Here is a 16,122-nt window from a genome sequence, read left to right as displayed (position 1 = left end):
TTAAGAGGTCGTGCCACATGTCACCAGCACAATTGCAATGGTCTCCCAGGTGGCCTCGGGCACTTAAATGTGCCCTATACATTTGAGGGAGGCGGTAGGGGAAGAGAAACATTACCTTATTCACTCTTGTAGGCCCTCATGGCATCAAGCCCATAAGAAGATATTAAAGAATGTTCCTTGAACTAAATTGAGTTGATTTTCTATCTCTTTGAATCAGGTTCAAAAGAGAATCCCGTAGTGCTAAGAGCTTCTCTGACACTAGGTCACAGTACAAAGAAGGGAGGGGAAAGTGACAGCTCTGAAATCCTCCGGAACACAAGCCTGTGGTATAGTCAATTTAACTAGGAAGAAGGTGGCTGACTCCCTGGCCTCCTACTTTCAAGTTTGATGATTCAGAATAAGGGTTTATAACAATGGGTGAGACCTCCAAGGCAGTGGTTCTCCACCACAGGCAATTTTCCCTCACCAGGGGACGCTTGGCAATGTCTGGAGATACTTTTGGTCGTCACAACTGGGGGTGGTGGTGCTACTGACATGCAGCGGGTGGAGGCCAGAGGTCCTGTTAAATGCCCTGCAGTGCAGAGGAGAGCCCCCCCAGAACAAGGAATTATCCAGGCCGAGATGTCAATAGTGCTGCTTTGAGAAGCCCTGAGTTAGGAGACTGCGTATCAGTCAGTGCATAGGCCAAAGGCTGCATTCTGAATTACCTGAAAAGCGACTTTTTTTACACTCTTTTTCTTGCTAAGTCTTCAAAGTCTAGTGTGTACTTTATAGTTCCAGCCCATCTCAATTTGGTCTAGCCGCATTTCAAGTTCTCAACAGCCACATGTGGTCGGTAGCTACTGTACTACACAGCACAGACTTAGACCTGTGGCACGAATCACAGAGGTTCTCATTAAAAATGCAGAATCTGGGCATTTTGCTCCAATTTCAGCTCCGCGTGTCTAGAATGGGATCCAGGAATCCACAATTTAACATTTGCCCAGATAATGCCTATACAGTTGTTTTACGGTTCACATGTTGAGAAACAATGATTTATTCCAGAACAGTGACTTGCTTCAGAGCGAATGAGTCCCTCTCAGTCACTCACAGTCTAGCCTGAAACCACGTTACATAGCATTTGGTTTAAGAGATAAGAGGTATTGTAGCCATAGAAAATACAAGAAAAAAGTTATTTGTTTTCCAAAGAGGGAACGAAGAATTTCTCCTGTAAGAGAACCTTGAGAACTCGGGAAAATGAAATGTTCCTTTAGCATTTATTACTGGGTGATTTCTGCATTTTCATTTTTTGAAAACATAAATCAAGACACCTACAGGTTTTCAAGGGGTTTTAGTTCCTCAATCATCTGCAAATGTGCTCAAGGAGACTCGGTGTACTTACTACAGCACGGTACTCTCAAACAGGAAGTAACAATCTGGTGACTCAGAAAAAGGCAAGGAACCTTCCTCAATCTAATAGGATTCTTTCCTTTTTTTGTGTGCAGTGGGGTATCTTACCTGAACTGACTATAAAACTGTCTGCTACCGGCTCCTCACATCCGTTGTTTGTTTTCTCGTCCTTCGATATCAACTCAATAATATATGAACCCATATAACTCAAAAGTGCCCTTCTGCTGGGGCAACAAGAGTGCTAAGCATGACGGAGGTCCTGAAGGTCTTTGTTGCCTCACCTGTACCCATCGTCCAGGACACTTTGTTCACAAGGAAATGATTTTTGAGAGAAGGTCCATGTACATCTGATCTGTGGATATGCCTTAAACCTGACAGAAAAACAAAACTCTTCATACTGGTCGATTTCATAATCTTCACTTGTTTTGGAAGCGTTTATAAATCCCTTCTCTGTAAAAAAAAACCAAAAACATTTATAAATTAGATAATGAGACTCATATGGAAACATATTGAGAAGACAAATACATTTTTATTCATGGGTTTAATGCAAGAAAGCCCAGATGTGGGCATGCTGCAGGTCAATAGTCCAACAAGAAATACAGGAGAACCATCCCCCGTTACAAGCCGGAGCTCAGCCTTTGGAGAATTGAATGTAAATAACTGACTCTCTTTCCCAAGGAAACTTATAAGTAAACCCACAGATTTCGCAGACAATTTCAAGAGGTTGAAAGGGCTCTCCCAGCCCCACTGAGCTTGTGCAGAGGAGGGGTCCTCAGCCAGAATGGCTCTCTCAGTGACACATCCCATATAAAATGACCTCAGGGCACAAATAAAAGAACACTCTAACGAGCAATATTTACAAGGTTTCCTTGAGGGAACACTTCCTTATGGGTGTGATAACAGAATCACTTCATTTCTTAGCATTTTCCTGAGGGCTGAAGGCTGCCACCTACTCTGAGATTACTGAAAGTGTGATTATTTTAAAATCATCCGTAGCACACCCAAATTTCAACGCATCTGGGGGGTTTGTCCGGTTCGCATAGTCATTGGTCACTGCCCTCACAGTTCGTTCTTAGAACAAATATTTAGTAAGTGCCAATTTTGTGTCAGGTTCTCTTCCAGGTTCTGGGACTACAAGGATGGATGGAATTACTCCTGGCCTTAGGAAATTTACAGGCTAGTGGAAGACAAAATGCCATAAACAGATGGTCACGTGCCATTACGGTACGTTCGAAGACAGTGACAGTCAAGCGGGCTCGGTTTAAGTGGAAAAGGAAGGGAGTGGGTAGTGCGCGTTTGCAAACCTATTCTAATTGACTTCTCAGCTTTTTGACACTTACATTGTACTAAAATCAGAATTTGCAGCACATACCTCCCAGTACACACTAAAGCAACTAAAACTGTGAATAGACTGCATGAGCAGCCTGCATTACCTACGATGGTAACCAAAGCTGATTGATTGGAATGCTGGGAAGAGGAGCAAGTGTAATATCCGGTGTTGTTTCTTCCCACTGATGATACAAAAGCAAACAGAATCCGTATCATAGTTCTGTTTTTGGAATAGGTACTCATCTCAAAGTAGCTGCCCTAGGTGTTAATAAAACAGAGTGAATTTAATGATTTCAACCTGCATTGTCAGTTCACTGTTTCTGCATTTTCAGAATGCAAACGCGTCTATTACCTCCTCCAGCGCTTTATTTTCTAATTCCCAGGTGAGCCCGAATCTGTGGTTTATGTGCACAGCTTTGCACCTGATCCATAAGGGTTCCCCCACTTTAAGAAACAACTGTGGCAGTGTGGTCTGAGGCTTCTCGTTTAGATCTAGAAGACGAGAACATCCTGAGTAAGAAAAAAAGTGATTTTTCCTCATCGCAAAATATACCCAGGACATTCTGGAGAACGAAGATATTAAGGTCATTTCAAATGTTACGGACTTTTTATTATTTTATTAACATTTCAAAATTAATGAAAAATTTTAATTATTTTACCAAATCTTGTAGCAGTTACAGAATCCACAATATTACATCTAAAATGGTATAAAGGAACTACAAAATTTCTGAAGCTGAATGATTACCTAAACCTTCACGTCGAGTCCCAGGTCATTTCTAAGGAATAGTCCCTGAAAGTAGAAATACGTGATTTTATGGTCTTACCTATTGTGAACAGCTTGGTACATTCCCTCCCCAGCTCATTTCTGGCACAGCACCTTATGTCTGTTCCAAATAACTCATGAAGAACACTTTCCTCCTTTGTAACAACAGCTGCACTTTTTCCTTTACAGCTGCAATTAGAAAATAAATGTCATTTGACTAAACATGTTTTAAAATTACAAATGACTGTTCAGGAGAAGAAGAGAGTTAAATGTTCTACAGCCTAAACAGGCTCATTAAAGCCCCTTTTAAGAGTGAGCAGGTCAAAAGGTAAACAAAAACCCAAATCTATGATTTCAGCATTAAGGGAACTAGTTAGTTACTCATCTCAACCAACTAGAATAAGACTAGAGAGAATTACATAATAAAACAGTTCCATATTTTTTGTGGTTGGTGATGTCTTTTGTTGTTTAAAGAGAGAGAAAGAAAGGAAAAATTGAGAAAGACAGAAAGTGAGGAAAAGGAGAGAAAAAGAAAGCACGATTAGGTTTTAAGAGAGCTAAACAAGGTAAGTATCTTTTCTTTGAAGCATCTACTGGAACAACCAGTGTCAGGAAGAGAGGCTTAAGCTGTGAAAGTCATCAGTTCCCAGAGCTAACAGAGGGGAACCCAGTGTTACTTCCTGAGGGAAGTCAGCGTGTCTCAGGGTTTGGCGGAGCCCTCATCCCCCGTTAGCCGAAGACGGACTTTGATTCCTCCTGAGTTTCCCTAACCATTACCTTTCCTGAAATAGATAGGGCTTTTGGAGTTTACGTATAGTCACTTTTCTCCTCTTTATCACTTTAGTCAAGTGTATTCTTTTCCTTGTTTATTATTATAAGAAACTATTATAATATTATTATTATAAGATATTATAATAATATCTTATTATTATAAGATAACAGTAATTGGGTCCATTGTAGAAATTTTGGGAAATATAGAAAACCCCAAAGAAAAGAATTTTAAATTGCCCAGATTCCTACCGCCTTAAGATAACAACTGTTAACTAATTTGGTGTGTAGCTTTCCAATCTTTTTTTTCCCTATGTATGCATTACATATATATCTACAGGTAATCTCTTTTTTTCCCCTCTAAAATTTGGGATCACATTCATATCGTCTACTAACTTTTCTTACTTATTCTCCTCGTTAGTCTCATTTTTCAATAAAAGTTGTTTAGTAAATTTTAATTAGCTCAAAATGCATGAATTCTTACTTTGTGAAAGCGTAGCTATAGCACATACGAAAAACAAAAGTAAGCAGTTATACGGTACTTACTATCTGCCAGGCACTGTTCTATGTGCTTTGCACATTTCAATTCATTTAATCATCACAGCAATCCTACAAGGTAAGTCCTGTTACCATCCCCATTCTTCTGATGAGAAAGGAGAGGTTAAGTAACTTGCCCAAGACCACACAGGTCGTGAGCAAACCAGGGCCCAAACCTTGTCTAGATTCTATGTCCTTAAACAACACTTCCAGAATAAACAAAATAATCACAAATTAAACATTTATTCACTGGAAATTTCTTACTTAGAGGGAATCACACTAAAATTCCATACCTTTCCTTTTCCCAGCCAGATGCTCAGGGAGCTAATAATCCTGTAACTTAAAAGGGCTTTTAGTATTTGTGTTGTGTAATGTCCAGGGAGGACCCTGCAGCTGAGTGACATAGAAGAGTTCCAAAAGGCCTCCTTACTAAACCACGCCCCTGCCCCGGAAGTCCACACTAATCATGTTTTAGGAAGCCAAGTTTCCAGTTAATGTAGTGACAAGTTCAATTGTACATACAGTACGATGTCAACCATATTAGAAAAAGACCACAAAAATAAAGGAATCGGCAGTTACCTCCATGCATGTCATACCTTTCACTCTGTGAATTGCAAAACACCCATTCCACAGTCGGTTCTGGAATGCTCTCAGATATGCAGACCAAGGCGTCCTGATTTTCCATTTTTCTAAAGTATGGTCTCCTTAATGTGTAAAGCAGTGTATCTAAGGCATCATAAATTAAGAACATTTTAATATTTTTAAAATAATTGTCTTAGCAGCCCCCTCAGAAAAGAATTCTACATCACTAAGAAAAGCTAGTATTTCACACCATAATAACAGTGTCTTCTGCTCCACTCAAAATATATATGATAATGTATCCTCTCCTCATCAATATGTTAAATTCAACTCTGGCTGAAATACTAACTTTAGTACTTATCCTCTTAGCCAATTTCTTTGGGCATTTCAGAAATCCACAGAGAACTAAAGTTGAGTGGATTGAAACCTGGAAAATTACAAATATTGATACACGTTGGAAAAGGAACACTGGAAACAACATAAAGCTTAAAACCCATACTTATATAGTTTAAGACCCAACTTTCTTCCCATAATTTTACCTAGATCTAGACAGAAATATACTGATTTAGAAGTGCAGAAATATACCATGTTTCCCCGAAAATAAGACCTAGCCGGACAATCAGCTCTAATGTGTCTTTGGCGCAAAAATTAATATAAGACCTGGTCTTATTTTACTATAAGACCGGGTATAATATAATATAATATAATATAATATAATATAATATAATATAATATAATATAATATAATATAATACCAGGTCTTATATTAATTTTTGCTCCAAAAGATGCATTAGATCTGGTGGTCTGGCTAGGTCTTATTTTCGGGAAAACACAATAGTAGGATGGAGTTAGAACTGGAACCAAATTGAGAGGCTCAGTGTAGCCTTCTATTCACATTGGACCATCACACTGTGCCCCTCTCCCACCCTTCTCCCTCCACAATGCTTAACATGTAAACTTTCTTTCTACTTCTGTTTGGAGCCCTCTAGGAACAGGAGTTCACTGCCTCCCTGAGTGATCATTCCACTTTTAACACACCTTATTTTTTTTTAATTAAGTCCCTATGCTAAATTCCAATCTCCCTTCTTATAATAAATTTTATTTTAAAGTATTATATAGTACTTTATATACAGATGGTGTCAAAAAAATGTACACACATTTTAAGAAAAGAAAAAAACTATTAAAATTGTAATACTCAATATATACCGATAACAAAAGATGAGTACAAGTCATGTTTGACTTCTGCAATGACAGGAGGTGCTCAAAGTGGTTCCCATCAGTGTCCAGACACTTCTGATCATGGTGAACTAATGCTTGAGCAACATTGACCAAAGTGTCCACTTGTACACATTTTTTGGCACCCCTGGTGTGTGTGTGTGTGTGTGTGTGTGTGTATACACAAAAGAATATATGAAGTGTTGAAGCATAATAATAAAAATGAATACCCATGGACCCATATTCAACTTTGTAACCAGAATATTAATAAACACCTGAGTCTACTTTTGTGCCTCTCCTTATCTCTCAGTCCTAGGTAACATGTATCCTAAATTTTGTGCTTATCGTTCCCATGCTTTTAAAAATGTTTTCATCACAGATATATGGCCCTAAACAATATATGAGTTTGTTTTGTTTGTTTTTGAGCTACAACAAGAGGTATCACTCAACATGTAGTCTCGCACAAGTTCATTTTCTCATCCAACCTTATGTTTTTAAGACGCATTCATGGTTTTGCTTGTAGCCATACTTCATTCATTTTTCTTTTTACTGTTATATAGCATTCCATTGGTGAATAGATTACAATCTTATTATTCCTTCTCCTTGCAGTGGACATTTGGGTGGTTTCCAGTTTTTTGTATTACTAACAATGGTGCTTTGAACATTTTGTGTATTTCTACTGAGACAGTGTAAGTTTCTTTAGTAATATACCTAGGAGTAGAACTTCTGGATTATGTGGCATGAGCACATTCAATTTTACAGTTAATGACATCTGTTTTCCAAAGTGATTACACTGCTTTCCACTTACATAGCAGGATATGAGGTTTCCTAGTGCTCCATATTTACTCACCAAGAATTCTAAATTTTCAACAATCTAGTGGGTATAAAATGGTATCTTGTTGCGGTATTAATTTGCATTTCTCGATTATTAATCTAATATGTGTATTGACCACTTAGGTTTCATATTCTGAAAGTGAAATGACCACTCATGTCTTTTGTTCATTTTTCTACTTTTTTTTCTTATTGATTTATAGGAGCGCTTTTATGACTACTAATCCTTTCTCCATTATGTGAATTGCAAATATCTTTCCCATTTTGTGGTGGTTTTAACTTTCTCTCCCTGTAATTTCTGACCATTTGTCTCAATTCTACTGTCTAGAGCAATTTTTTTAAAGTGTAACTTTGGTTCCACGTGACAATCTTTCATATATTTAAAATCAGAAACCAAAGTCAAGGGAGATAAGGTATTTTAACTAGTTAGCCCGGTTTTCTGACTCAGATGCCAGAAGAATTTCTTCTACATTACACTGCAATCAATTTACTCCTGTCCTCAAAATACTTCCTTCTCTATGCTTAACATTCCCGATTCCTTCAGTTGCTCCTAACTGAAGGAATTCCAAGTTCTTCAATATCCTGATTGTTCTGCTTTGTCAATGTTCATCTGGGGGGAAAAATGGAGAACTAAAAATCATAATCTACCAATTTCCTTAACCCAGACATTATATTTTCATAAATGCTGCCAAGATTCAGATTTTCTTCTTTAGCAACCATGCCATATTGTTGGCTAATACTGAACTTGTGGTTCACTAAACCCTTTCCTCTTTTTCACTCTGACTGTTGCCAAGTCTCCCCCATCTGATTTTTTTTGAACCCCACCACCCAGCAGAATGCTAAAAACAGGTAACAATTTACTTGAATTGATTGTTGGTAAGTTTTTACACTGTGAATCTTAAGTGAAAAGAAGTTACCCTAAGTATAATAGGGCCACGGCAGATGCCCACTTACCTTAAACAAATTCAACAAAAATATTTGACAAAAGAGAGAGAAAGGGAGCAAGAAATCTCTTACTCTCTTCCAACCTGAAGCAAAAAGATTTACTGTCCACAGAGGGAGGTCAGGGATTGGAGATGGGACAGGGAACAAGACCAAAATCAAAGAGCAACAAAAGGTACCTGTTGTCTTTTGAGACTCTAGGCTTCTGGTCCTGTAAATTTCAGAGTAATAAAGGGCTTTTCAGAACAAATTTTGACTAACTTTGACCTTACCTAATTTTTGCCCTACAGGCTGACTTTAGAACCTAACACCCCAACCCCAATCCCAGGCAAATGACACTTTGGGACTGTAAATGGCCACATGTGCTCTTTCTGTCGCAGCTCTGAGTGCAAGCCCCAGTGCAGTGTGGTACAGGAAGGGAAGTGCAGACCTGGATAAACATGACTCTAGCTGTGGCCATCACCACACCTCTCGGCTGTCCGTTTCCTCACCTGCGTGAAGGCAGGAGCGCAGTGAGGATGGAGACAGTACATGCTGAACACCCTCAGCAGGATAACTGTGGTTATTCTTGAGCCCGGGGACCTCTGTGCTGGACACACATACACCACACCGTGGCTTTGTGACTTCCAGTCACTGACAAGGAGGAGGGCTTGTAAGTTGTACCAATCTGTGGCCAGGGAACCTAATTAAAAATGGCACAGACCCAGAGTTTTCAGAGTCTTGCCCCATCACTAAAGGCAGTAGGACCTATGTGAATGTGCCTGTCTCTAGTCCTTGACTGTCATGGGAGGTAAAGCATCCAGGGTGTACAGAGAGCGCTAGGCCTATGCACAGCTGGGAGGAAACGAAAAGCCAGAAGACACATGCAGGCAGCACTTCTGCCAACGCACAGTTGCCCCCCTGGTCAAGAGCATTGGACTATTCCTTATAGTTTGCTCAGTGATTTGGCCTTTGTATAAACACCGTAGCCACTAGCTATATGTGGCTATTTAAGTTCCCTCTTTAATTTATTAAAATTAAATAAAATTAAGACTTTGGTTCCTCAGTCACGCTGGCCGCATTTCAAGTGTTCGACAGCCACCTGTGGCCAGTGGCTCCCACACTGGAAATGGCAGACAGTGACATTTTCACCATCTCAGAGAGTTCTGTGGGATAGTGCAAGGATCTTACAATCCCAGGAGCTATGTATTTTTATCCCTATTTTACATAAGGAAATTAAGGCTCCAAGAGATTACGTGACCTGCCAAAGGTCGTCATCTCAGATCCAGAATAAGAAACCAGGTCTTCTGAGTCCAAGGTCAAAACGTCTTCTCCCTGTCAATCATCTGTCACTGAAAAAAAATGAGGGGTCTGCATAGAGGATGTCAGGGGTTTTTCAGGGTGCTAACTCTGATAGTCTGTGGGTCATATCACAGTCTCAATAGGTTACGTGGGTAGTTGAAGTGAGTTCAATCAATCTAACTACATGTTGAGGAAAACCTGAATATTGTATCTAGAGCAGCTGGGAAAAGCCCATGGGTTCCACACAACATCATGGTCAATTGTGAAGACCTAGTAGCAAGCTGCACTTACTTCTTATACTCACGGTAAACAATATTGTGTAATTCATCGCTTCACTTTCAATTAAAAGTCGGTATTCTCCAGCTTGGGTTTCTGTCATTTTCAAAATGAACATAGAAACAACTCCTCTGAAAAACAAGAAAGAGAACTAGTTATTTTGGAAAATGTGTGAAACTAAAAACAAAATTTCATCCTGAGTCAGAGGCGGTTTGGTGGCTCCCGTATTCCATCTCTGACTGTGACACGGATGGTTACTCTGTGGAAAACACAGCTTCTGTCATGTGCCCAACATTCAGCCTGAGCCTCCTTAGTTGGACCTTGACTTTTTTTTTAAGTGTGTTTTTCCAGGACCCATCCGTTCCCAGTCAAGTCGTTGTTTCAATCTAGTTGTGGAGGGTGCAGCTCACAGTGGCCCATGCAGGGATCGAATCGGCAACCTTGTCGTTAAGAGCACCACTCTTTAATCAACTGAGCCATCTGGCCACCCCTGACCTTGACTTTTAACCAGACCTCCCTTGAGAGTGAGGGACCTCCATTCCAGCACCGTCACCTCGTGCTTCCCAAGCCCCTTGGAGGGAAAACTCCCATCCCAAAATGGACAGGCTCATGGTATGCTCCCAGTGGCACTGGCACGACTTTCCCTTCAACCATAAAGCATCCTCCACAGTCCGATTGGCCCAGTTATCTGGCCACCACCCATTTGCAGGACCAGATCACTGTACAAACAAGATACACTGAGATAAAAAAAAACAGTCTGTTTGTGCACCTCTCTCTAGATGAAAGAATCGAAGCAAAATCTACACAAGGCATTTTCCTATGATGTAATAATTACACTGACATATCACATGGATGTAAGGAGGGAGATGTCTCAATGTTCATATTTTGAACTTTTCAGGTATTTGGTGAAGATAAATTTAGCTAGGGGCATTCTCTTCAAAGAAACCGCTTTGATGTGTGTTTGGTGATACCCATTCTCGTTAAAACTAAAAATATTCTCTAGCAGTCTGTTGAGTTGGGTTTCAATGTACATTTCCTGACTTTTAGATCCTTACTACTCAAAGTGAGGTCTTTCTCCCACAGTGTTAGTATCAGCTGGGAGTTGATGGAGGTGCAGAATCTCAGGCCCCACCCAGACCTACTGCACCAGAATGTACATCTTAACAAAATCCCCAGGCCATCCAAATGCAGGTTATACTAGAGAAGCTCCGCTTCAGTGCTCCAAGCAGCAGAGCTCAAGAGTATCTGTGCTTGTATCCACATAGACAGTAAGTTAGTGGGTTACACATTTGATTTCTTTCTGCAGATATTTTGGTGATGTGCCTTCTTTCTCTGGATGATTCCCTTTCCTTGTATCATTTGTGACCTCTTGTGCATATCATACAAAACTATAAGACAGTTATCAAAGCTTAGGTGTTCAATCTTTCTGGCTATAAGTCAAAGTTCAGATAAAATTTTCTATAATTCTCTACTATGAAAAAGTCACTGAAAATGTTTTGGTACTAAGGTAACTAATCCACACAAGATCTCTGACTTTGGCTAACAGATGGGCTGCCTATCCTAAAACAAAAAAGGCCACCTCTTATTGAGTGAAAAAACCCTAGGTTTTTCCTTTGCTTTTTGGTCTCAGTGCAGGGAGAACTTTTTTTTTTTTTTTTTTTTTGCAGTGAGAACTTTTGTGGCATCAAATTTTAAATAAGGTTACCCGAACATTTGTTTTTAGCCAATATTCTTAATAGAAGAGTGTTTGGGTTTAACCCCAAGGCAAAAGTAACCGAAAAACAGAAGTCTCAAAAGAGGAAAGGAAAATGAATGTGTTCCGAAATTTAGAACCAAACTTCAGACATATAGCCACTGTCCTGAAAATTACTTAAGAGTTTGACCTTAAAGAAACAAACAGAAGTACTCAAGTCCAGTCACAGGGATGTTCCCCCATTACTCATTCAAATGGTCTGAACCCCCAATAGGCCATTTAGTGCCTTGTTTCTGGAAAGACTATGCCTCTGATACAGCTTTGGAGCGTCAGAACACCCCCAAGAACTAGAGAGAAAAACAGCCTTAGAGTTGTTAAGGTAAACAACAAATGTTCTACACAAATCACATTTAAATGGCCTGTGACCCTTGTTTCCTGCCCTCATCTGGTCTCAACAAGAGGAAAGTGACAGCAGGAGACAGCAATCACGACAGAGTTAGAGACAGGCTTTGATGTCAACCCACAGATCTTGGCTAATATTTTTCTGGATCATGAGACCAATGTTCCTCATACACAGATCAATTTCTTACTAAAATATTTTGTGGACATCACATTGTAATTCTGCTCATCATACTGAGAAATAAAACAGATAAAATGAAATGTTCTTTCCCCAACATTTCCCGGAAAGGAGTGTCTTACTACTTTAACTAAAATGCAATGAAAACTTTCTAACTTCATTTTTAAGACAAAATCCAATTAAAAAACAAGACAGTTTAAGAATCCCATATAGTTTTTTCATTATTTGTTTTACATTTTACCAGCGACTTGCTGCTTTCTTAAGCCCTAACTATTCCTCTCTCTCTCTCTCTCTCTCTCTCTCTCTCTCTCTCTCTCTCTCTCTCTCTCTCCATATATATATACTTTTTTCTTTTTTTTCTTTTCTTTTTTCCTTTTTTTTTTTGTAAGGAGGGTGCAGCTCACAGTGGCCCATGCGGGATCAAATCGGCAACTGTGGTGCTACCAGCACCACGTTCTAACCAACTGAGCTAACCGGCCACCCCTTATATAATGTTTAAAATAGACTTTTTTTAGAGCAATTTTAGATTTACAGAAAAATTGAGCAGGAAGTGCAAAGAAATCCCACAAATACCGTATCCCCCTCCCCCACACTCCGTTTTCCCTATTATTGATATCTTTCTTGGTGTGCTCCATTTGTTACAATTGATGAACCAATATTTGTATTAACTAACGTTCATAGTTTACATTAGCTTCACTTTTTGTGTTGTATATCCTCTGGGTTTTGACAAATCTATAATGTCATGTATCTGTGCCTTAACAATATTTTTAGTTCCTTATTTCACTGGAGATAAGATTTACAATGGACATGGACAGAAATTTGAAAAGAAACTCTAAATGAAGAGAAAAGTATTTTAAAGGCAAGAAAGCATTCCTCCCCGAATCCTTCCGTTTGCACATCCAGTTCCCTCCCTTACCTGTTTTGTGAATCAAAGTGTGGCTGGCAATCCAGGGAGCTGTGTTTAAAGACCCAGAGACAGGAGATGTCCCCCGGCGTGTTGACCAGTACTTGCAGTGTGATGGAAGCAGCCATGTCTACTTCCACGCTGGCCGCTTCATAGACTGCTTCGGTGCTCTCCGGCCTCAAGGCACAGCCAAGGTCCTCCGGGGATTCTGATGGCTGTGTCACGGATAAAACAACGTGAATTTACTACAAATGCGTGTCCGATGAAGTCTCTTCTTAGCTGGAACCTTTCCTAAATACATACATGTTGACCAACTGCCCACAGCACAGAAGCATGTCAGAACCCATTGAGAACATAGGGCTGACTGAAAATCCCATTAATTATAAGTCTCTAAAGAAAAGATAGATAACTTTAGGCTGCATTTCTAAAATGCTTTACAGGCTGTTATGGATTGAATTGGGTCACACCCCAAAATTCATATGTTGAAGTCCTAACCCCCAGTCCCTCAGAATGTGACCTTATTTGGAGGTAAAGTCTTTCAGAGGTAATCAGGTTAAAATGAAGCCGCTTGGATGAGCTCTAATCCAGCATGACTGGTGTCCTTATAAGAAGAGGAAATTTGGGGAAGATATGCACACAGGGAGAATGCTATGTGGACATGAAACAGCCACCGACAAGCCAGGGAGAGAGGCTTGGGACAGATCCTTCCCTTGCAGACCTCAGAAAGAACCAACTCTGCTGACATCTAGATTTCAGACTTTTAGCATCCAGACTGTGAGATGATACATTTCTGTTGTTTAAGTCACAGGTCCATGATACCCTATTATAGCAGCCCCAGTAAACTAATATACAGACAATAATTATAAAATTCATAATACATAGGTAAATGTTTTTGTGATTATTGTATACAGATAAGAATCTACATAGTAATAGTAAATTGGTATCTATGTTAGAGGAAATTTAAAAACCAGAATATTTTCTGGGCAGATATTCCCCATAGGCCTCTTGCCTACTTCAAAAAATTGAGCTATATTGAGAGGTGGGTATGGTAGCAACTTCTGCTGATGGACCCATCACCTCTTACTCCCTACCCTGTTTCCCTGAAAATAAGACCTAGCTAGACAATCAGCTCTAATGCGTCTTTTGGAGCAAAAATTAATATTATATATTAATTATATTATATATTATATATATTATTATATTATAGTAAAATAAGATCAGGTCTTATACAATATAACATAAGACCGGGTCTTACATTCATTTTTGCTCCAAAAGACGCATTAGAACTGATTGTCTGGCTAGGTCTTATTTTCGGGGAAATACGGTAATATGTAGCACAGCACATACACACACACACACACACACAAATAGCTTCTTTAAGTGAAGGGCAGGGTAGCTACTGATCATAAGCCATATTTCTGATTTTATTTGTTCAGTTATTCAGTTAGTATCAGATAAGTTCATTTGATCAATGTCTGACAAGTGCTAGACCATTTTGCTGGGTACTCTGGAAGTAGGAATAAAACACACTAATATTATCCTTTAAGAGTTTTGAGTCTCATAGGAAGAAATAAGCAAAACACAAGGTGAAATATGATGTGTCCCACAGAAAGATACCAACTACCCTGAAAGGTAAAATTCAGTGCTCTGGAACTTTGGAGGAGGCAGAGGTGACTTCCAAGCTGGGCAGTGGGATATCTCGCTGAAGTCTGGCAATGAGGCTGAATCTTAAATGATTTGTGTAGAACAAAGTTTTTTAAAAAAACTAACACACTAGAAGAAAAATAGTTGCAATGTATATTACAAATAAAGGACTAATGCTCCTAATAAATAATTTTTTAAAATTGAGCGACACAGGACCAAAAACATAGTAGAAAAATGGGAAAATGAGATGAATAGACAATTCATCAAAAAAAGGGGATATAAAGAATGGCCCTTGAACATATGAGAAAATGTTCAACTTGCTTATAATTAAAGAATCATAAATTAAAATAACACTGAGATATCACTTCTCATCTATCAGACTGGCACACATTTTAAGGTATGACAACACATGTTGTTGGTGAGGCTGGGAGGAAACAGCTACTGTCATACATTGCTGGGGGACGCAAACTGTACAAGCCTTCTGTACAGAAGGGGAATTTGGCACTACTGAATAAAACTACGTATGCACTCACCATTTGAACTAGCAACCTCACTTCTAGGAATATACTTCTAACAATTAACTACAGCATCTTTGTAATTGGAAACAACCTAAATGCTCATACATGGGAGAGTGGTTGAATAAACGATGGTACATCCACACAATGGAGCTGTAAAGAGAAAAAGAACAGTCTCTCTGAACTGACTAGGAGTGATTTCTGGATATTCTGTTAAACAAAAAAGCTAAGTGTGAAAAGCATCTACCTTCAAATGTGCTAAACTTCATGTAAAAAAGGAGATGTAAGAAAATACACATGTATCTGTTCATTTGTGCATAAGAAATACGGGAATAGTAATGAAAACCTAAAGAGACTGGTTAAGTACAGGAGGTCAGTGGGAAAAGGATGGAAACTTGGTAATGGATGAGGAAGGAGTGGCATTTCTGAGTATACCTTTTTATATAGCTTGGCTTTCAGGACCATGTCATGTTTCATATACTCAGAAAATAAATAATTAAAACCAACCAGGATATGAGAGGAATTCAAAATGGAACACAAACCGAATGAACTTAATGTGTAACAAATACATAACATAACCATAGTGAAAGGAGTGGGAAAGAAAAGAACTAACCTAAGTAACTTTGGGAAATTATACTTTGGATATAATATGGTTAACGACAAAAAGAGTTGTAACACAAATCCCGCATTCTAGTTAGTAAACCTGCTTCTCACTGGTTTGTGGGCTAACGATTCTGAAACTAGTTTATGTATATACTAGGATTGAATACATAAGTAAATTATGATAATGAAAGCCAGGCTTCTTTCTGTCAGAGAGGGAAGTACAAATGAGGAAAGAGAGAAAACTAGAATGAATCTTTTGGTGCCAAATTGAAATCA

At 39.1% G+C, this 16,122-nt stretch overlaps 1 protein-coding gene across 1 annotated transcript in view; it reads right to left on the bottom strand.

Moving 5' to 3' along the window:
- The window catches only part of FLT3 (fms related receptor tyrosine kinase 3), a 61,402-nt gene that overhangs the window by 30,472 nt on the left and 14,808 nt on the right, over positions 1-16,122 (bottom strand). The window contains 7 exon segments of the mRNA XM_081046016.1: positions 1,671-1,839; positions 2,823-2,976; positions 3,071-3,210; positions 3,543-3,670; positions 5,383-5,512; positions 9,926-10,041; positions 13,097-13,299. Coding sequence (XP_080902142.1) covers positions 1,671-1,839; positions 2,823-2,976; positions 3,071-3,210; positions 3,543-3,670; positions 5,383-5,512; positions 9,926-10,041; positions 13,097-13,299 — 1,040 coding nt within the window.

Source organism: Rhinolophus hipposideros (genome assembly GCF_964194185.1).
Source record: "Rhinolophus hipposideros genome assembly, chromosome: 4".
In the NCBI taxonomy this organism is placed as follows: domain Eukaryota; kingdom Metazoa; phylum Chordata; class Mammalia; order Chiroptera; family Rhinolophidae; genus Rhinolophus; species Rhinolophus hipposideros.
The sequence above is the reverse complement of the archived record's forward strand: the minus strand, read 5'-3'. Positions and strand labels throughout refer to the sequence as shown.